The sequence below is a fragment of the Pecten maximus genome, chromosome 17 (assembly GCF_902652985.1).
Source record: "Pecten maximus chromosome 17, xPecMax1.1, whole genome shotgun sequence".
NCBI classification, from domain to species: Eukaryota; Metazoa; Mollusca; class Bivalvia; order Pectinida; family Pectinidae; genus Pecten; species Pecten maximus.
Window position 1 is genome coordinate 1,198,414 of NC_047031.1, and position 23,283 is coordinate 1,221,696.

The 23,283-nt window shown below is 34.3% G+C and overlaps 1 protein-coding gene across 1 annotated transcript; it reads right to left on the minus strand.

Moving 5' to 3' along the window:
* Window positions 1-11,355: 11,355 nt before the first annotated feature.
* LOC117315591 (putative GPI-anchored protein pfl2) lies at window positions 11,356-19,898 on the minus strand. The gene is made up of 3 exons (XM_033869853.1): window positions 19,478-19,898; window positions 14,284-15,691; window positions 11,356-13,808 (listed from the first exon to the last, which is right to left on the minus strand). Exons 1-3 carry the CDS (start codon window positions 19,550-19,552, stop codon window positions 13,480-13,482), a joined length of 1,812 nt encoding a protein of 603 aa, XP_033725744.1. The 5' UTR covers window positions 19,553-19,898; the 3' UTR covers window positions 11,356-13,479.
* Between the last annotated feature and the right edge of the window lie 3,385 nt (window positions 19,899-23,283).

Consider the following 23,283-nt stretch of genomic DNA (forward strand, 5'->3'; position numbering starts at 1 on the left):
TTCATCATAAAAAATATCAGTATACAGTATGGAGCGTGGAGTGGATAAGATATTTATTTCCATGTTGACCTATATTGTCCGCTCGGACCAGTTGTTTAGGTGTTGAGGTGTATTGGGCACAGTAATGACCACAGAAATGTATGAATCGTGTATTTACTGCATCTTATATTGACAGATGTGTCATCCTACTAAAATCCTCCCTGTCCTTGTTATCACGAAATCGAAAAATTCTATCGATCACCCTTAATCGATTTTTTTTTTTTTTTTTTTTTTTGACAGATACTCATCTGCAAGAGATGCTCTATTCTAAAACATGTGATAGTTCTGTTACCGTAAGTTTATGCTGCCTGGAGTATCTATTTATTTATTTATTTATCTATTTATTTATTTACTTATTTATTTATATACTTATTAATTCATTTACTTATTTATTCATGTATATACTTATCTATTTATATACTTACTTATTTACTCATTTATTCATTTATCTACTTATTTGTTTATTTTATTAGTATTTCTATTTTAGATTTCAATAATGACAATGATTAACAAATAAATAATCTTTCCGCAAACATATATATAAAAAGATAAACTGGGTGTAGAATATAAGGTTTTCATTTCGTGATGCCGATTATTTCATAGACTGAAGATGTTGAATACAACACATGATTTTTAATTTAAAAACAAACAGCAAACAATATCTACATAACGAGGTATCGACAAAAAGTTTTCTAGACACAAAATCGAAAACAAAAGGGCTAATACGAACAAAATTACGATTTGTATAGCGACAATTGTACATTGAGACATTAAGACCTAATGTTCCAGCAGGGGAGGCGCTTCATATCGCCCACAATATAGAACGTCCGTAACTCTATGGGATAAGAAAACACAATGTTGGAAATAGAAGACCATTAAAACAAAATAGAATCAGATTGTTTCTGAGCGAGTCGATTCATTATACTTATCCTATGTTATAAATAGCACTGTACAACGAGACATGTTTGATAGTTAAAGCCCTGGATGTGACAGTTTGTAATTGGTCCCTGGAGGTACGGTGATCTAGTGGTAAGAGGCTGGGCTGGTGGGTGATTGATAACTTCCTCACGTCTTCACAAGAACACTACGTTGCATATTTGAACAGGTGAGAATTTCTTTAGGATATAATCAATTAATTATTTACTCTAAATGAATAGAGGGACAAAGAAAAAACGTAAAGTAAACGTTTGGTATACTGTAATAAATACATTAATATATAGAACAGTCTTTTCTTGATTTCATTCGATCAGACTTACTCTTTGTCGGAAATCTTTAGCAAAAACATAAGAATGGCGTTGATCTATTTGGAAATTCTAAAAATTTGATGAATCGTAAAATGGTGTAAGTAAATTAAACATGTAAGGGTATTGATAAATCATAAAATCTTTTTATTTAAAAAATAACTTTTTATCTGCTGCATACATACTTTAGCAATATTATTTCTTTCAATCCTGTAAATGGTCCCTGTTAGTGGTCCATTGTTAGACGATCCGAATTGTCGGTGGTTCTTAACTATCCATTCCTCCCTGACCCTGCTTGTTAGTGTTCCTTAACCATCCATTCCTAGCCGACCCTGATTGATAGTGTTCCTTAACCATCCATTCCTAGCCGACCCTGTCTGTTAGTGTTCCTTAACTATCCATTCCTAGACGACCCTGTCTGTTAGTGCTCCTTAACTATCCATTCTTAGACGACCCTATCTGTTAGTGTTCCTGAACTATCAATTCCTAGACGACCCCGATTGTTAGTGTTCCTTAACTATCCATTCCTAGACGACCCTATCTGTTAGTGTTCCTTAACTATCCATTCCTAGCCGACCCTGTCTGTTAGTGTTCCTTAACTATCCATTGCTACACGACCCTGTTTGTAAGTGTCCCTTAACTATCCATCCCTAGTCGACCCTGATTGTAAGTGGCCCTTAACTATCCATTCCTAGCCGACCCTATATGTTAGTGTTCCTTAACTATCCATTCCTAGTCGACCCTGTCTGTTAGTGTCCCTTAACTATCCATTCCTAGACGACCCTATATGTTAGTGTTCCTTAACTATCCATTCCTAGACGACCCTATATGTTAGTGTTCCTTAACTATCCATTCCTAGACGACCCTATATGTTAGTGTTCCTTAACTATCCATTCCTAGACGACCCTATCTGTTAGTGTTCCTTAACTATCCATTCCTAGACGACCCTGTCTGTTAGTGTTCCTTAACTATCCATTCCTAGACGACCCTGTCTGTTAGTGTTCCTTAACTATCCATTCCTAGACGACCCTGTCTGTTAGTGTTCCTTAACTATCCATTCCTAGACGACCCTATCTGTTAGTGTTCCTTAACTATCCATTCCTAGACGACCCTGATTGATAGTGTTCCTTAACTATCCATTCCTAGACGACCCTATATGTTAGTGTTCCTTAACTATCCATTGCTACACGACCCTGATTGTAAGTGTCCCTTAACTATCCATCCCTAGTCGACCCTGTCTGTTAGTGTTCCTTAACCATCCATTCCTAGACGACCCTGTCTGTTAGTGTTCCTTAACTATCCATTCCTAGCCGACCCTGTCTGTTAGTGTTCCTTAACTATCCATTGCTACACGACCCTGATTGTAAGTGTCCCTTAACTATCCATCCCTAGTCGACCCTGATTGAAAGTGTCCCTTAACTATCCATTCCTAGCCGACCCTATCTGTTAGTGTTCCTTAACCATCAAATCCTAGACGACCCTGTCTGTTAGTGTTCCTTAACTATCCATTCCTAGTCGACCCTGTCTGTTGGTGGTCCTTAACTATCCGTTCATAGCCGGCCTTGCTGTAAGTGGTCCTTAATTATCCATTCCTAGATGACCCTGTTTGATAGTGGTCCTTAACTATCCTTCCTACATGAATTCCGTTTTTGAGGACAATAACCCCGAAACGAACGTACACACAACGCTTAATATTGACATTGTTTACATTACAAAATTTTATGTCTAAAATGACATTTTACTGTTCATGTATCAATCAATGTGGCACGCGCGCTCATCAACTAAACATCCCCGGTCATTTAGGAGGTGTTTACAGTTTGCACTATAACAACCAGACATTGTTTCTGTTCGGTCGCCAGGAAAAAAACAAAACCTTAATGATAGTGATCTTGTCGCAGAGATACAATTGTTAAATGACAAAAATCATCACAAATTTCTTCAGTTAAAACTGATGGAATGATTAGTATCATCTAAATGTCAGTGAAAAGGTTTTTTCCACGGAAATAGTATTAAGATGTGTCTTCTGCATATCCCCGCTATAGCTTATTTATAGGGGAAATATTTTAACTCCAACTAATGACGTCATCTGTGTAAACTCTAACAGAGCAGATGTCGATATGAAGCATTTAATAGCATAACGTCTGCACTATACGTGGTTGTAATTTTGTGTCATTTGGCATGGATTTATATGCTTTTCTTAAAATGTTGAATACTTTTTACAATACATATCTATATGTATATGAATTTCACAATGTTTAACAACAATAAGACAATAGAATTTTAGTTATATTTTTCATTGTTGTATTAATTTGGAATATTTGACGGTAAAAAAGAAAGTCGTGAATCTTCTATATATTTTCACTCACTCACTCACTCACTCACTCACTCACTCACCCACTCACTCACTCACTCACTCACCCACCCACTCACTCACGTCAAATGGACATTTACCTACCAAACATTGTCTTTTTTCTATCATTTTAAGCTTAACTTTGTATTTAACATATGCTTCATCGTGTACTCACTCATTTACAGTTAATTAACTTGAATGAAAGAAGCGCCAGCGTCCTCATAGCACTTGCATGCTACCACAAGGAGAAGAACACGAAGCTGTGCTTCTTTTATTGAAGTATCTAACCACTCATAATGAAAGAACAGACCAGTCGTTTCTATCCCAAAACATTGACTGTAAAGCATGATCAGTAAGTACAATTTTAAATACCGTATTATATCTCTCTCAGAGACAATTCATCTCAATTATATACAATTGGTTTATGATTATTTATAATATTGATAAACAATGACTACCTCACAATTTTATTCCGTTATCAATTCGACTTCTCGAATTATTGTTGACCATCAGTCTTAAACAATTTTAGACCCAGGACAAAGGTTAACGAGTTTCCGCTCGGAAGTTACTGCTTCCGGTGTAATGAACTACATACTTATTTGAGTAGTTGAAAGTCTCGAGAAGAGTGGACATTGGTTTGACTACCAGGATCAACCCTACAGAAACAGCCTCTCCACTATCTTATATGATTGGATGTATGATCGCCAGAGTTTTTAAAAAAAAAAAATTTTGTATTTATTTTATTTTTTTAAGTTTTTTCTGCATAGTAAAATACAAAAATATAACCCATACACTTACCCTCGCACATAAGGTCGTAATCACATCACATATATGATATCATCATTATCATCATCAATATCATCATCATTAACGCCAGAGGTATTTGTTTCTTTGAGCATTTCACGTTTAACTGCTGATGTGAGATTAATATCAACCAGTACATAGATCGTATTGATACTTAACCATATTTACTGAGGATATAAAAAGACCCTGTTTAACTAAGCTAAACCTCTACAGGGTCCTCGGATCTGTTCATGTTAAGCCTGATATTTCTTTCAAAACAGATGGAAACCAAACAAGATGGCTCCAAGGTAGAGCAAGCTATGATTGCAACGAATCCAATGGGACCAACGAAATTGCGGTCACTATAACCAAAACCCGTTATAGGATTTTAAATAAATGAGATAAAGGCAAATTCGGGCTCATGCATTCTACTAGATAATAAGCAGAAGTTCATATTTCAGGAAACCAGAACCGAATATATTCAATTTTCTTTTCTAAACTTCTCCTTAAATAATCAAATTACAGGTAGTATCATACAGTGTACCAAACTCGCTTTAATACATGATCCAGCATGCCAGATGAATGACAAACCAGTCGTTTCTATCCCACAATATTGACTGTAAACCATGATTAGTAAGTACAATTTTAAATGCCGTATTATGTCTCTCCCAGAGACAACCTCATTTCAATAATATAAAAAAACATATATTTTTATTTTTTTTTAATTAATGTTGATTAAGTATTAAATTAACTTTAACACATTAGCATGCCAAATAAATTAGTATTTAAATTAGTGAAGTATAGAGATGTGTAAAGGACGTTTTCTTTTCAAGAAATGTCCCGATATACCTTACAACAAATCAAATTAACTATCTTTTGTTGAATTCACCAAGTTAACACGAACATGTCAATATATTTGGTGGCCATAATATCCACATTTTCCATGATTATGCAAGTAACCCACGCACTTGGCGAACCTGGTGATTGTTAACTGGTCGTCAAAAATGACATGTGGTCAGAACGGCTTTGTGGTCCAAGCCATGAAAATGACACCTGCTTCCTGTCACGTGATATGGTATTCCTAGTATTTGAATTTATCGTATGTTTCCGTTTAACGGGGAAATGATTCTCATAAATCATAAGATTGCATTGCTTCTAAAAAAAACCACATGAAACTGACACCCAAAGTATGACTTGTGAAATATGACTTGTCGTAATAAAGCAATAGTAGCTTAGTCGGAGCACGAGAGAATATCTTCGGGATGAAATTAATGTGTTATCCACTTAAAACTTAAAAGAGGAAAATAGAAGCTCAAACTTTTAAGAGGTTTGTCAACAACGTTATTCAGCTTTAGTTATATACAACAAAATATTCTTGATCTCGATCGTAATTTCTTTTTCATAGAGATGTAATCTTTATATAACACGAACCATTTGTGTGTTATTTGTATTCTTGATAATAATATTTACTGAAAATATAATTAATTGAACATTGATCCCCAGTCTTACATAACTGCATCAAAGAAAGTATATAAACACGTGAATAAAGACAGTCACATTTCTAAATGGTGCATAATTTATTTCTGGCTGAGATTAGTCGTATCCCCAATAATGATAAGTACTTTTTAACATTAATTAGGAAGTATCGTTTTTCGAGGTAATTACAACAAAGTTTATTATAGAATACATTCGTTGATTAGATAGTTAATTGCTTAAGTTTATTTTTCAAAATAATATCCCAATATTTGATTGAACAATACATATTTTTATGCTAAGACAATCAGTTATTTTACGTTGACGTAAAATTACTAGCTGAACACTTCAGCATTCGAGATGAATAGATTTCACGGTTGGGAATCATGTGGTCAGAGGATACGAATTCAAAATGGCGGCCGCTAGTGCATAAAACATAAAATGAGGTTAGATATCGAAAATACTCATTACATAGGTTTTTTATTGTAGAGAGCATATGTCATACTATAATCTCGACATATCCATACCTCATGTGTGCTGGGACAGTTTGTAGTTATTCGTAACATTCTGACCAAAATTTCGAATCGAAAGGATTCCACTGACGAATTCGATTCAAAATTCTGTTACGGAAAACTACGGACTTTTCCAGCATGCATGAGGTATGGATATGTCTAAATTATAGTATAGCACATGCTCGCTACAATGAAAACCTTATGTAATGAGTATTGTCAGTGTCTTACCTCATTTTATGCTTTCTACACTGGTGGCCACCATTTTGAATTCGTATCTTCAGATCACGTGATTCCCCTCCGTGGATTTGGTTTATGTACGTGATAAATCACTTTTTTGGTCACTTTTCAAAAAAAAGATTTAATAGCAATTAAAATTAACCTCCATTACTGTATTGCTCATGCAAACTGATTGGAACGTTTTTTGTATTGTTCCAGAAAAAGTTTTTATAAACAGATAATCCATTATTCAACTGATAAATTTTCTACATAACATGGTCGTAACTACAAACATCAATAAGATTGTTTTATAGATAGATGGACAGTTTAAGTAGATGTGGGTGTTTGTCAATGACGGATTATTCACATAAATAATTCTAGACCATTCATAAATATGTATCACCACAGAAAATTGGTAATAGTTGAATAAATTAAGTGAACGATGACCATGTCAACCGAACTTTTCTGACGACAGTATGTCTGAATCATTCCCACACTTTATTTCGTAGGTATATTTGTGGATAGGACTTCATTGACACAACCCTTTTTTGTTCTTCGAGATCACTCACACGCTTTATTTGGTAGGGATATATCTCTATTGACACAATCCTAGAATTTGTTCTAGATCATTCACACGCTTCATTTAGTAGGTATGTCTTTGGAGTTTTATTTCCGGGTCATTGTACAGGAATTCAGTACATAAGGTGTTTTCTGTTCTGTTTATAGATAATTTCTTCTAACTGTATTCAAATATCTTTTCTAAAGATATTCAATTTGTTTTAATGTAATGTGCACCTGAACGATTTTGTTTATTTACTTATTAAATTTAAAAAAAAAAAAATCAAATAATTTGATTTTCTCATGGTTACATATAAATAGAGATATTTTTCTTTTGTCTTGTCATGATGCCGTTTCCACTTATCTGTAAGTCCAGATTTTAAAAAAAAATCAAAATAATATGAACTTGTCTATACACCGGACATTCATTCCATAGGTGTGATCAACTTTGTTCTGTTTCTGTAATACAGACATTTTTGTTCTTTAACAATGTACCTTTTGTTCCATCATAAGCTCCCTCTGTGGTATCTTTATTGTACCCATACTATTTAAACCACTGCTACAACAGAATATAATATTTCATTGTCTTCTAAAATGTGCCTCATTGTCACCATTACATATTTATTTTCCATAGCAAATTTACATACTTTAATTCCTGGAGATGAACTCAGTTGTTCTCAACTTAAACAACAATATAGCATTTTGTCTATAAATAGGTGCATGACTAGATAATTTAAAATGTTTTTAAAATGAAATTTACAATAAGATTCACATCACCTGTTTGTCATGACTTAATTCGTCTGAATAGTGCCACGTTTAAAATTATAACAATGCACTTAACGTTAATTTGAAATTAATTGATAAACATTATGAACTTTATTGAATCATCGGTATATCGCACACCCACATCCAGATTTGGACATCCCTTCCGACCTTTAATGATTTTGTTGATCGCCTCGTATAATTATAATTAATTTTCCAATGTTTGTACGCAGAATGCGGCTCTCTGATTTGTTGATATTTGTATACCTCTATTGTCACAATACGGCCATTGACGTTGTGTATTGATTTATGAAAAAGAATCCCTTGTAAGCTAATCTAAATTGTATATAAAGTACGTCTTCATTTATTTCAAAAATTATTATAAGGGTTCATGTAGATTATTATAACGTTTCATAGGGGTAAAAAACAAACGTATTTGAATATTTACGTCAGAATCCGCTACGCGGAGTCATACAGTTTGCAAACAATTTTGTGTCATACCCCAATGAAACTAAACAATGACATCAATGCTTGAAACACTTTACGCCCGTGGCAGCAACACGATGTTAACCCATTCACATTTTGACATTTCCTGAGAACAGTTTCTTGATTGCCTTAAATGATATCAATGGCGAGTCCTAGAAGGACGGAACAGCCGTATGTTGCAGTTTATTGCATTTTTTTCTCTACTGTATCTAACTCGAAATTTGTATTTAAAGGTGTCGACATCTTGTGTATCTTTATTAAAATCAGTTTAGGTGGTAGGCAATGCTAGTGGACAATCACAAGGACGAGGACGAAACAGTTGTATGATGTCGCTAACAACACTGACGAGTCATACAAGGACGAAACAGCTGTATGATGTCCCTAACATCATTGACGAGTCATACAAGGAAGAAACAGCTGTGTGATGTAGTCTGACTGTATCTAACTCTAAATTTGAATTAAAAAATTGCTTATACCTTGTGTATCATTTTAACAATCATTTCAGGTCGCAGATGGTGGACACCACTGACGAGTCTTACAGGGACGAAACAGCTTTATGATGCAGTCTAAGTTTTGCTCTACTGTTTTAATCCTCAATTTGCATTCAAAGATGCCGATATATTTTGTGCCTTTTGTACAATGAATCGCTGTGTATTGTTTCTCGTAGATATTGTATATCTAGCTGTAATGATTGCCGAATGACAAGCTGACCAGGGGTTATGACAGATTACTGACCATCGGTCATCCACGACAGCTGGACACGGTACTAATGAGTAATGGTGTTATGTGTCACCTCCACAAATTACCTGTATTGTGAATACGCCGGTGATAGTCTATCTTAACATTAAAGGTCAGTATGTCGAGCGAGTTATTGCTGAGGTATTATCGAGAATATAATACAAAATCAAAAAATAAAAACAACAAACAAAGAAACTGTAAATATATAATTTTTGTTATAAAATACACTGAGAAATGTTAGGGGCGCTAGGGGTCGGGCGAGATAAATATACCTCTAACCGTTGGTCTTTTTTCTATGGAAAATTTAAAGCAATATCAGATATTCCCATGGATGCAATAAACATGTACCTGTCCATGGTTTCTTCAGCATTCCCTAACTTAAGGAATCACAAAATCAATCGTATCCAAGTAAACACTGTTTTATCTTAGTAAAGCAACTTTTCTTAAAACTGTAATGCTTTCCCTTTGGAAACATTAAGTTTAGGGATTTCCTAACGTTCCGGATTATTAATGAAGCCATGTTATCTATTAATGTGGTGAGGATCCTATTGTAAAACGTCTGCTCCGTCCTGTTTTCTGTTGTGCAATATGTTCAATATCCGGAAATAAGAAATCCAAACTTTCCATTACTCACGTTTCTACCTAATTCCTTATTTTACAGAAATAGACAATTTATGTTTGTATCGGCCTTCTAAGTAGAAAATGATAAAAAATTGTTCAATACAAGTTATGTATGACTAATACCCGGATATCAGAAATCCAAACTTTTCATTATTCGTGTCCCTACCTTAGTCCTTATTTTATAGATTAGAAAATGGATGTTTACATCTGCCTTCTCTATAGAAAATGGATGTTTGTGGCCTTCTCACTAGGAAGTGATATCAAATTGATGAAATCTTACCTTCGTCTTCCTCATTGTGTTACCTTACAAAATGGTAAGGTCAGTTTAACGTTGATTATAAGTACGTCAATGTTATGATTAACACTACCACAAGTACAATATGATACCGCGTAATTGGGGAAAGATATTTTATCTATATATATATTTTTTTTTTTTTTTTTATGTATTGTTTGTTATTCTACAAAAAATATGCTGACCCTTTCTATTGATCGTAGATTACATATTGTAAGTATTCCATTCATTTTGTTAATATAATTATTTGGTGTAATATTGATTTCACATAATGTTTCCCTAGTCAGACAAAACGATTGTTTTTAACATTCAAATCAAAATAATTATTTTTTCTTTGTTTTCATGGTAAATACTCAAATGTGATTGGTCGAAAAATTCTTTTCATCTTCTATGAAAGAAATTCCGAGAATGGCGCGAAAAATGTGACGTCACAATACGACAATTGACGTTGCGTATTGATTTGAGAAAAAGAATCCCATTTAAAACCAGTAAATTGTACATAAAACATGTTTTAAATTAGAAAATCATTTTCAAAAATTAATTATAAGCGTTGATGTCAATTTTTGTTTTAGTTTCATCGGGGTATGAAACAAATTTTGTTTGCAAACTTCTGTAAGAATCCGCTACGCGGATTCATACAGTTTGCAAACAAAATACAAATTTTATTTGCAAACTTCTGTAAGAATCCGCTACGCGGATTCATACAGTTTGCAAACAAAATTTGTTTCATACCCCGATGAAACTAAAATAAAATGACATCAATGCTTAAATGGTTTTCTTCTACTATTTTATCTTCATAACACAATATTAACACTTGATATTTTGTTGACATATAGCATAATATAGTCAATCATTGTTATATAGGATAATTTAGCTTTTTATTTTTATATAGGAAACAATAGGCAACCAATTTATTAATTACAAACAATAACAAAGACAGAGAACAAAGAACTTTTATATCCCGGGACCTCACAGAAAAACAAGGCATTGTTACAGGTATTTTGTAATTTATTCTCATATATAAAATAACAATAAAATTGGTTGAAGAACAATTAAATAGTTATAAACAGCTCTCATGCCATGATAAAAGCATGATAAATCAACGTATATGTAAACAATATATTATCAATGCTTAGGCTCGCCCTGATAAGAGTAAACAATTTATTTTCAACACAATAACCCCTATCATATATTTCTGAGTTATAGCGTGTGTTCAAGTTGTCTTAAGCATGTGTTCATCTTGATTTGCACAACTCTAAACCGTATTATCTAATTTAATTGACATTTTCCTGGGAAGCATTTCATTTTTCATTTTTTTTTCATTTTTTTTTTTCAAAAAATATGTAATGCTCTCATTGTGTTGTGATTACTGACAAAAAAAAGAGCATAACCATTTTAATTCCTTCCTGTGAAAGACTATAATGACGTAGAGTAAAGGATGAAAAATGATTTTTTTTTTCTTTTTCTTTTTTTTTTATCATTATTATTCAAATTTTGAAAATAACGTTTGTTATAATGAATGAAAGATCGGAAATGATATCGGATTTGATTACAAATGCAACTACAGAAATATAGGAGTAACGAGCTGTACGGAAAAGATGAAAAAACGAAAAACAAAATGGCGGATACTGGATACAAGCCAAAGTTATGATGGAAACCAAACAAGGAAACAGAAGACGTCATATTGAGAGTCATTAAAACAATACAGCAATTACAAAGAAAAAAACAGATACACATTGGAGAACAACTATGATACGACGGAAACAAATCGAGAAAATAACAAGACCATACACAACGACAATTAGAATCAGGGCGAAAACAACAACAACAGTGTATGAAACGGCTACAGTTCAACAACAACAATAAAGTGATGTTCTCTCTTACAAAGAAATGATAATCATGTGACACAAAAAGGAGAGATTTCAGGCTAAAGATAAGACAACAAGAACATCGCAGTCTTGAAAACAATTTGCCAAAAATGGTTACCACAAGATATGACCCATATTTGGGTCCGTTCGTTTAACCCATGACTATATAGCTCACAAAAACAGTAAACTTCTATTTGAATTATATAAAAAATTATCTGATATATTTTATCCAAATAAATATATATCTATATATTTACATCATATATGCTATCTTAGGTTAACGTAATTATCTAAAATGGTTATCTGAAAACCAAGTATCTCGGAAATGCATAAACTACATGTACGTTAATGTCCTTTCATTCAAATTTACAGTCATTGCCATTCTCACACATTCTAATACATGTACTTACTGATAAGCTATAATGTGATTACAAATCGTTTATGTTTTAAAATCATCAAGCTCTTAATAGATAATAATCCGGAATCTGTAAATATTGATAATTAAATCTCATCCCTTCCGATATATACAAATAAATATTCCCCTGTAAGCAAGGTAATGCAACAACATTGTAAGCTCGGTTATGTTCGGTAATGCTCGGTATTGCTCGGTATTGTTCGGTAACGCTCGGTAATCTCGCAATAAAGTGATTCCATAGAAATATTGTCATTTAACAACAAACAATAACTTAGCATTATTAGCATTACAATACATTTGGATCTGTTCAGAATATGCGAAATGTATTTTTTTTTATCATAGGTCATTCTTTCTAATTGGTGCCATCAATTATCATTATGTACAAAAATGGAGTGGAGATGATTTTTCTTTTGTGTATAATTAGTCGAACCGGTTTATCAAATGTTACAACACATTTACTGCAAGAATAGAGGCTAAAAGGTAATTAGATAGTCGTTTATAACGAATGTCGATTCCTCATCATGGATCCTGATGAAGATTTTAAAATTTATTTTTTTATGAAACTTGGTTCTTCTTACCCAAATAAATTTACATAATCTACCGGAAATATTAATTTACTGTTAAAGCATTACATTTCGTGGGTGTTTATTTTTCGTTTATTTCGTTGGTAAACCTAATACACGAATTCGAATGGGAACGAATTTCTAAAAAAAAAAGCTCAAAGTACAGGCATGGAGATCTTCTATATCCAGGAATTCATGTCCCTACGTATTTTTTTTTCTTTGAGAAAACCACGAAATTGTAAACCCATGCAATTGTATTATTTCACAGTAATAGCGACATTTTATCTCAGCACCTATGTAGCAAATTTGTTCGACTACATTCTAATTGCCCTAATTGCAGTTTCTACGTATTGTTCTCTATGACGAGTTATGATGACGCGCAAATTGATCATGGCGCTGAATTATGCTGATTGACCAATTCAATATGGCGCTGATGAATTTTCATGCGCGAATGTATCATGGCGCGGAGTAATGCCGATATATTTCAGTTCAGGTATACTTTAGAATATAAGTGCGGCGCCAAAATAGATACGTGGACTGGTTGCTTTGTTCTGTTATAAATTTACATCGGTTCAGTGGTCCCTAGCCCGGAAGGAGGGTATATGAACTCTCCTGGTTCAGGCATTTCCGTTTCCTCCATAAATATGGTGCTAGTTGGGATCGTAGAGGTAGGCGTTGGCATGGCAGTAGTTGTCGTTGTTGGTGCCATGGTTACTGTCGTCGTTGCCGTGGTAGCAGGCGTAGTGGGTTTGGTGGTTTTTGTTGTAGCCTTAACCGTCGCACCAGTAGTGGGTCCGTCCGCCTTGATGACGAATTGGACTCGACCGTCTGGTAGTTTTTCCTGTGATAGGATAATGTTCCCGAGTGCTTCTATAACGATTGGCTGCCCTCCTTCAAAAAACAAAAAAAAAGCAGAATTAATGAAATTGTTTGATTCACGAACAATCTTTAAACCGTTTCTTATATATCAACAATACAGTTCAAATTAAAGAAATTGTCACAGAAGTCATTTTTATTTTTTGATGGCATATCTTACTTCATATTTAGCCTTTTGACATGGGACTAAACTCTAAATAAACACTTTGTTATAAAATATCATAACATATCACAGTCAAATTCCTGTTAGGATGTGTGGAGATTCGAAGGTCAGGAAAATGCAATGGGTCAACATAATCATTGTCTAATTTTCCAGTAGATGAAGATTGGAGAAATAATTATGTTTTAATGAAATTGAAATAGGGGAGCTAATATTTTCCTGATTAATTGAAAATAATGTGTGGAAATTCTAAGAATTAGGAAATTGCAATATGTCGAAACAAATGTTTAAAATAAATGGATGTAGAGGGAGACCACATTAAAAAATTACCTGATTGACCAGAGGATAATGTCAGGCTCATTTTCTTCTTGCCACCAGAGGTCAGTCCTGAATGTACCTTCTGTATCTGTAGAGAATGGACAGGGGCCTTGTTTGTTGACAAAACTTGACTTGGGGAATTGGAGGGAATCTTCAATCCGGAAGTAGCAACATTTGCACTTCCTGCAGCTGCTATTTCCGTAGATGGTTGAACGCTCTGGATAACATTTGCCTGTTTCGTGTTTGCTGCTCCAAGATTAAGTTCCAAAGCTATCATTCCGTTAGCGTCGTTAGCGCCCTGAGTCACTCCAGACTGGACACCATTTGTAGCCAGGACTCCAGCTGAAGGGCTTCCAACTACACTGCTTGCAATATTTGTAGCAATAACATTCTGCGCAGTTTGCACAGAAGACATTCGGTTTTTGGAGTTGGCTAAGTTTAATGTCGCGTGACCTTGAGAAACAAGTGGCTGTGAGTTTAAAATTATAGAAGACTGGCTTTGAACAGGTCTTGATTGACTTTTCAACTGTTCTAAAGGAACAGTCGCTGGGTCGACCGGAACACTCTTCCACATACCTCTTCCTGTGTTTTCCCTTATAATTGGTGCGTTTCTATTAAAATCGTTAAATGGTAGCTTCGAGTTATCTGTCTGTGTTCGAATTCTGATTTGATTTGTCGCCCCTTGCTTGAACTCTCCTCTGTTTTGTCCCTGCATCATACCATTTGATCGGATACTCCCTGTGTTCCGGACAGGACTAATCATGTTACTTGAACCGCGGACAACTGAACCCTGTCGCCTGGCAACTCTCGCAGTTACAGTGTTGCTAGGGAAACGGTTAGTTTGGATTGGTCGACCGAGGTTACTTTGCAACTGACTAGACATATGTCCTCGCTCCAGCAGAGCTGCTTGTTGACTGTTTCCTCGTGCTCTTTGTCCGCGCGCTACACCAATCCCGTTTTGTGTATTACGACCATTCGATATCCTTACATTTCTATTAGATATCACCTGGGCGAGGTTGTTTCTGCTAGCAACTGCATTGCTTCGAGAGAGTTGTCGTCCTTGATTTCGTTGAATTGAAACACTAGGCGGTATGATATGAGAGCCTCGTTGTGGATTCTGAACCAATGGCCGACCACTGGGTTGTCTGATAGTGACGCTCTTCTGACCCTGTAAACTTTGTGTATTCATACGCACTCTCCGCGGAGAAGGGTTTATTTGCTGAGCAGTCCGTAGATTTGACCTGTTCGGGCGGTTAATGCGATTTGAAATCTTGCTCTGGTCAAGTCCTCTACTTGGATTCAGTATGTTCCTTGACAACATTGACTGAGATCTTGATGACGTAGGGCTTCCTCGTAGATTAGTAGTTGTGCTTCTGCGAGGAGAATTAATCCTGTTGATCTGTGTGGTTGTTTGTTGGCTCTACAATAGAGAAGTGTTCATAATAAAAAGTATTCAGGTAAGATTGGGATGTTCATCATTTATTTTACAAAAACTGTGTTTTAAGCACCTTGTTGACCCGGATGGAAGTGTGCACGAGGCTCTACTGTGGGATAAAACCAAAGTACTCTGTTAAAACCCACGTGGTTGGGCAATTGACCCCATACCAGATTGTGTCTGATCAGGGAATATGATTCCATGTTCGAAATGTTTAAAACCAAAGCCAAAGGAAATAAATGTTGTTATATTTTCAATTCCACTAAATAAGAAGAGTTGGAGTGTGGTATCCGTATGTAAAATGCATATAATCAGACAGCATTTCAACATATTTTATCTTTTTGCGCCTTTTTTCAGAATTATGGTCGTACTTCCCCCGGGGCATCTGATCTAAGTAATTAACCTCTGTGTCGCGCTATAATCTTTATTTTATTACCTTTTGGGGTCAATCGGGGTCATTGAGGTCATCAGTAATCAATGCACAGGCCAATGTGTCGCAAATTACGTTTATCGACCAATCAAATGATGTGTTACATTTCCAATGAATGAATATCTTCTTTATTTACATTAGCATTATCATTATAGCAATTATACCATTCGCTTGTCTGTATGTGGTGAGTAATACATTATGTCTATTTTCCATTGTTTAATTAATTATATTAATTACACCAAAAATAAGTGGTGATCACATTTTCTTATTAAAAAGAAATGAAGACCAAAACTTCAACAAAAACACTATAAAGACCAAATTAGCTCAAAGGGTTAAATATATCACAAGAACATCATTATCATATCAAGGAATACTGATATTCCTCAGCACAGAGAAGACAGAGAAGGTTACTGATATTGCACAGTTTCTAATGGCTGGAAATATATGACTGAGAATGTAAGAACATTTAGGTCAAATAGTATGGAAATCAACGGGAAAAATTCCAAAGTTCTGTCTGCAGGAGAATTGATGACACATTCAAAAGAGGCACTTTTAAGTCGCTATATCTCGGGCTCGAGTCGGGTCATCAAACTGTCACAGTCCCATCTTCCTATGTGTTGTAATGACAGACAGGTGTCTGGTAACGAGGTCTCTGTTACCTGGCGACCTTACTGGTCACCGTATGGCTATACGTGGGCTAATAGGTATTAATAATAATCAGACTGACCGGCGTTAGAGGGATACCTAACTGACTCACCAAGTCTAATTTCTATAAACTTAGGATGTATACTTGATAAATTCATTAAGAGGCATCTAAACAGCAAATCCAGACAAAACAGTTGATATTTTACTAGGCTATAAATCTCTACTAAGGTACAATTTAATAGAAGTAACTTGATAAAATTTTGATATGTATCATGTCAAACCGTGGGCCTTGCTGTTGACATTTAATTTTTTCAGTTGTTTGTAAATTTCAATAAAACATGAGAAAAATGCATGTTTCAGGGGGACATAATTAACTCATTTGTATTTATTGCGCAAAACAGTCATGTCGTTTTGCTCACAAGAGTCTAAAGCACAAAATAGGAGCATTGGTTTGACTAGATCGGACTTTATGATATGTATTAACACTGATTTTATTTTGACCTTGAAATGCAAATTGCGGTTGTGAATAATATCACCTCCCCCCCCCCCCCCCCCCCCCCCTTTATGTCATCATCCACAGCCGCCATTTGCATTTGAAGGTCAAAACAAAATATGTGTTTATACCTACATAGAGTCAAGTCCGGTCAAACAAATGCTCCTACCCTGTACTATAGACACTTGTGAGCATGACAGCTGGGCTATTTTTCAGGTTTGGTTATTTTTGTGACTTAAAATTATTCTATGCTACAACTTACCACAAAGTAACTCTTTAGATCAACATCAAATTATTTGTGATTTTAAGGCACTACATGTCCAAACAAACATTTTGGTATATTATATGACTATTTTTGTGGAAATTTTAAGATATTTATTCGTGTTTGAAATCCAACATTATTCTGCTATATAGATGACCCTTAAAAACAAACTACAGACTAATTATCAATCGGTGTTATATTAAATTAAGATAGTATGATCTGTCTAAATCTGCAATATGAGTTATATCGGATTAAGGATAATGATAGCTGTCTCAGTCTGCAGTCCCTGTTATAGTCACTAAGGGACGTATTAAAACTTTCAATCTGTGTTAGAATGAATAAGGGATGTATGATAAATGTCCAAATCTGCAATCTGTGTTATAGTAAATTAAGGACGGATAACAGCTGTCTCAGGCTACAATCTGTGTTAGAGTGAAATAAGGACGTATGATAGCTGTCTAAATATACAATCTATGTTCGAGTGAAATAAGGACGTATGACAGCTGTCTAAATATACAATCTGTGTTATAGTGAAATAGGGACGTATGACAGCTGTCTAAATATACAATATGTGTTATAGTGAAATAGGGACGTATGACAGCTGTCTAAATATACAATATGTGTTATAGTAAATTAAGGACATACGATAGCTGTCACAGGCTACAATCTGCGTTAGAGTGAAATAAGGACGTATGACAGCTGTCTAAATATACAATCTATGTTCGAGTGAAATAAGGACGTATGACAGCTGTCTAAATATGCAATCTGTGTTCGAGTGAAATAAGGACGTATGACAGCTGTCTAAATATACAATCTATGTTCGAGTGAAATAAGGACGTATGACAGCTGTCTAAATATACAATCTATGTTCGAGTGAAATAAGGACGTATGACAGCTGTCTAAATATACAATCTATGTTCGAGTGAAATAAGGACGTATGATAGCTGTCTAAATATACAATCTATGTTCGAGTGAAATAAGGACGTATGACAGCTGTCTAAATATACAATCTATGTTCGAGTGAAATAAGGACGTATGATAGCTGTCTCAGGCTACGATCTGTGTAATAATTAATTTAGGACATATGATAGCTGTCCCAGGCTACAATCTGTGTTATAATTAATTTAGGACATATGATAGCTGGTGAAGAAAGACGTTTTTGTCTAATCAAGTACTTATAAAAAGTGCTTTATTCATGGGAGTTACGTAATTTTCAAAGTAAAAAAGAATGGTGTATAAAAATTGAAAAGATAGGGAAAGCCATAGCCTGATATTTAATGTAAAGGTTATACACACCGGTTTAGCTATAAGATAAAAAGTACAAATACATTGAATTGTCCAATAATAAAAAAAAAAAAACGCATATAATATGTAGTTATCATTCCAATCGATTTTCAACAACTATTAACTTTAAAATTATAATCCTGTCTTATATCTAACAAAGGTAAATAATTATAATTCCTCATTTAAAATTGATAATTTTTAAATACTGAATTGAATTTGGTTGGTCATCAGTTGCTTAGACAAAGGAAGAGCAAACTGTTCCTGTTTAAATATATAGAAACTGAAACATGGTGCGGGCGTTAAAGTAGAAACTGAAATAGTTGTAAGGTATTTTTCCCGAGTATTGTGGTATATTTTAATGACCTATTCTCATTAACGTAATGTAACTCTAGTTGTATTCACAGGACTAAAGTTATATGAAAAAAAATACTACTTTAACATTTAACAAACGACTTTTGATGTTAAATCTCATCTAATGTGATATAATGCGTGCTTTCCACAACAAATTTCGAAAATAAAATCATATTTAGAAAGATTACAGATATATTTCTATTTTTGCTCACAAATATAACTCATGAACATAAAGTAAAAGAAAATATTTTAAAACATAACGCTATGATATACTATTTTGTTTGAAAAGTTGTTTTAAATTCTCACCTCTCCAAGATGACGTGCCTTTGCGAGATAGAAGAGGCTTAGAATCACATAGACACCCCAAACAATATTCTTCATCTTGCGTTTTCCTCAAGTCTCTTCAATTTGAAATCCGTGAGTTGATAAACTTCCTGGCAAAATCAAGTTCTCTTCTTCAGTCTGTTAAATATTTCTCCGATGCGATCCTGTTCGAAAATGATGGTGAAATTGTCCGGGAAAATCTGCCTTGGTATATTTTTCTTGTTTTTTTTAAGGTCGCTATGCGCCCGGATTCTTCTAAGATGGTCGAATGACAAAAAACGTCCTGTTCGTACACCGATTTGACATTCGTCGGGCGATATTAATTAGCGAAACGGTAACAACGCCTTTATCCGGAAATTACCGAATCAAAAATGTATAGCAATGCAAACGTCTTGTTCACACTAATGTTTAATGCATAATGCACTCAGTGAGATGCTTGTTGATTGATAATTTATGTCCGTGTAAGAGCATTTGAGTAATGGGAGATTATAGCCGTCAGTGTGTTGATCTGGTACGACACATGTGTCCGATGTATCTTTATGACCATTGTGACAGAGGTACAAAGACAGGGTGTTCGGAAACATGACAGAATTATTGTCTCTTTATCGTCCATACTGATCATTAACCGTTGTACGAAACTAAAGCTTGCGAAACTACGGCTCGACCTATAAATGGACAATAGACAAGATTGGACTTAGAGTAAATGTTCTATACAATGTTGGTTCTTTTCGGGGTTTTTTTAACAATTAGGATATTGCAGGGTAATGTTTGATTGAGAGCAAATAATGAAATGCATATTTTGACGTGTATGCATAACAAGACTACAAAAAATAAAGAACGGTTTTGTTGGCAACTTTAATAGTTTTAAATATTATTACAAGGAAACAAATACAAAAATACCGCAGCCATCCGCAAACCAGGCATACATATACACTACACGCTTTTGGCCCTAACTTTCTCGCATTGTCGATGAGCCGTAAAACAATTTATCTCGCGCACGGGGGAGGCATTCCTTAAAACAAAACTAAGCCAAGCCTTAATGATATTAGAATTTCCAAGTGATATAAGCGACTGATTATGTATGCCGATGATTTTTCCCTTCCTCTTTCCAATGCTTTAAGGCAAGGTAAAATGAGATGAATCAGTTCAGTAATGAATCCGCCCATGGATGAATTATTTCAATTATGAATCAGCTTAATGATGATTAAGCACAATAAAATAGTATTTCACTGAAGAATTAGCTCAATGATGAATTAGCTAAATGATGACTTAGTTTATTGCTGAACTAGCCCGATCACTAATTAGATGATATATAAGCTTGATAATAAATTATTTCAATGATGAATTAGTTCAATGATGGATTAGATCAATGATGATTTATTCAAATGATGAATAAGCTCAATGATTATAATTTCACTGTTGAATTTGTCGATTGATGCATTAGCTAAATTATTTATTCGTTCAAGGATGGATTAGCTTAATAATGAATTATTTTCAATAATGAAGTATTTTAATGATCATAAGTTCAAAAAACGAATTTGCGCAATGATGAATCAGTTCAATGATGAATCAGTTCAATGATGAATTAGCTCAATGATGAATTAATTTAATGATGAATTATTAGCTCAATGTGGAAATTACTCAAAGATGAATTATGATAGTGATGAATTAGTTCAATGAAGAACTATTTCAATGATGAAATGTCAATGGTAAATTAACTCAATGATGAATTATATCAATGTTGAATTAGCTCAAAGATAAATTAGTTCAATGATTAAATAGCTCAGTGATGAATTAGCTAAAGTATGGATTCGCTAAATGATGAATAATTATCCAAGTTGAATTGGCACATTGATGATTTATTTCAATGATTAGTTATTTCCATAATGAATTAGCTGAATACTGAATTGTACTTACGATGAATGAGCTCAATGATTTATGATTTCAATGTTGAATTAGCTCACTGATGAATTATTGCAATGGTAAATAAGCGCAATGATTGATTCACGCAACGATGTATTAGGTCAACAATGAATTAGCTCAATGATGAATAATCTCATTGATGAATTCGCTCAAGGATGAATTAGCTTAAAGATGAATTAGCTCAATGATGAATGACTTAAAGGATGAATTAGCTATATGATTAATTTATAGTGGATCAGCGTTACCAGAATGCTTGCCGTCAGGAACACTATAGTAATTATCGCAATCATTAATTAGCTTGATGCTTTTACACGAACAGAAATGTAAATTTACACCATGAAATAGTTACAAAATATCATTTGTTTATTGTTAAACATACATATTTACATAGTTTATCAGATTGAGACAAATAAAACTGTTAAGCGTACTTCATACATTACCAGGCGATGATATCTATATATATACATCTCATAAATCTATTTATAGCTGTTGAATTGTTGACTCTGACTTGTTTGTTGTTGTTGTTGTGTTTATGTATTGTGTACTTCCCGCTTGACTGATCACTGCCGAAACAGTTAACATTATATTGGACCTGTAAGAGTATACATGCTCTATAAGTTGTTAACCCGGAGATCGACTATTGTACTTTAATTTAATTTTATTTTGTATTTGGGTGAGATATTCTTCGTTGTCATGGTAGCCGTTAATTATTAAAATATTACTTATTTTCGTCAGAAATATTCTGCATCGGTTGTTTAATTCCAGGCTTTCCTTGTTTTGACTGTATTTTGAAATGTGGTTCTGACATTTATTTTGTTGGAAATGAAATTCCATAATATACATTTTCTTTTCTGTTTTTTTTTTTAATGAAAGTTACATGCATTACGATTTAAACAATAAATATCTTTTTTTTAACCTTAATTAGCTTAATGTTTTGACTAATATTGAGATATTTTTATATCTATTATTTATTCATTTATTCTTTTTTCTCTCTTTTGGCTGACATACTACACCGTTGTTAAACTGCACTTAAAGGGAGGTTATTCGTATTATTGTATCCGGATGCATTTGGGATAGCTCGGCAGATTCCGGCACCCTATCATGGATACCGGAATCTGCCGAGGTTTATCGAATTATCCAAAGAAGTCAGTGCCCGAACCCAAGCTTATAACTTGTAGGGTATATTTTTCAGACTTAAAATACTTATAAAAAAGCATGTCGAAAATTAACAATGGCAAATCACTAGAGAAAATCTCAAAATCATGAATAATATACTTGACTACTACTTAGATAGCAATGTTCATGTAAATTATGTAAGATTAATTTATTTACATTATTTGAAATAAATTAATGTGTGTGCTTGCTGCTAGGGACACATGAAACATAAAGTACTCACCTTAAAATCACTTCCCTACTAAAACGGCGGGAGGAGAGGTGATGGGGGTTCTGATGTGGGAGAGCTCTGGTGGGAGGGGATGGGGGTTTGGTGGGGGTGTTCTGTTTAGTGGATGTTCTGGTGTGGGGGGGAGGGGATTCTTGTGGGGGGGGGGGGGGGGGGGGGGGGGGGGGGCTCTGGTGGTGGTGGTGGTGGCGTTGGGGGATGTTATGATGAGAGAGTGTTCCAATGGCATCAATATTTGTAAATACTGTTAAAGACTTATTCTGCTTCATTGTCAGTGGCTTGATTAGGTAAGGTAGATACTACTGTATCAAAGTAGTGATTGGTGTCCCTGGTGATGCATGCTCAAGTGGAGGAAGCAGATGTCTTCTTATCTTCTGTAAAAGGACGAAAAATTAACCAAGTAAAAGTTAAATTACAACATATTCTGTAAAAACAGGGACATTTGCTTAGTAATGTATATATA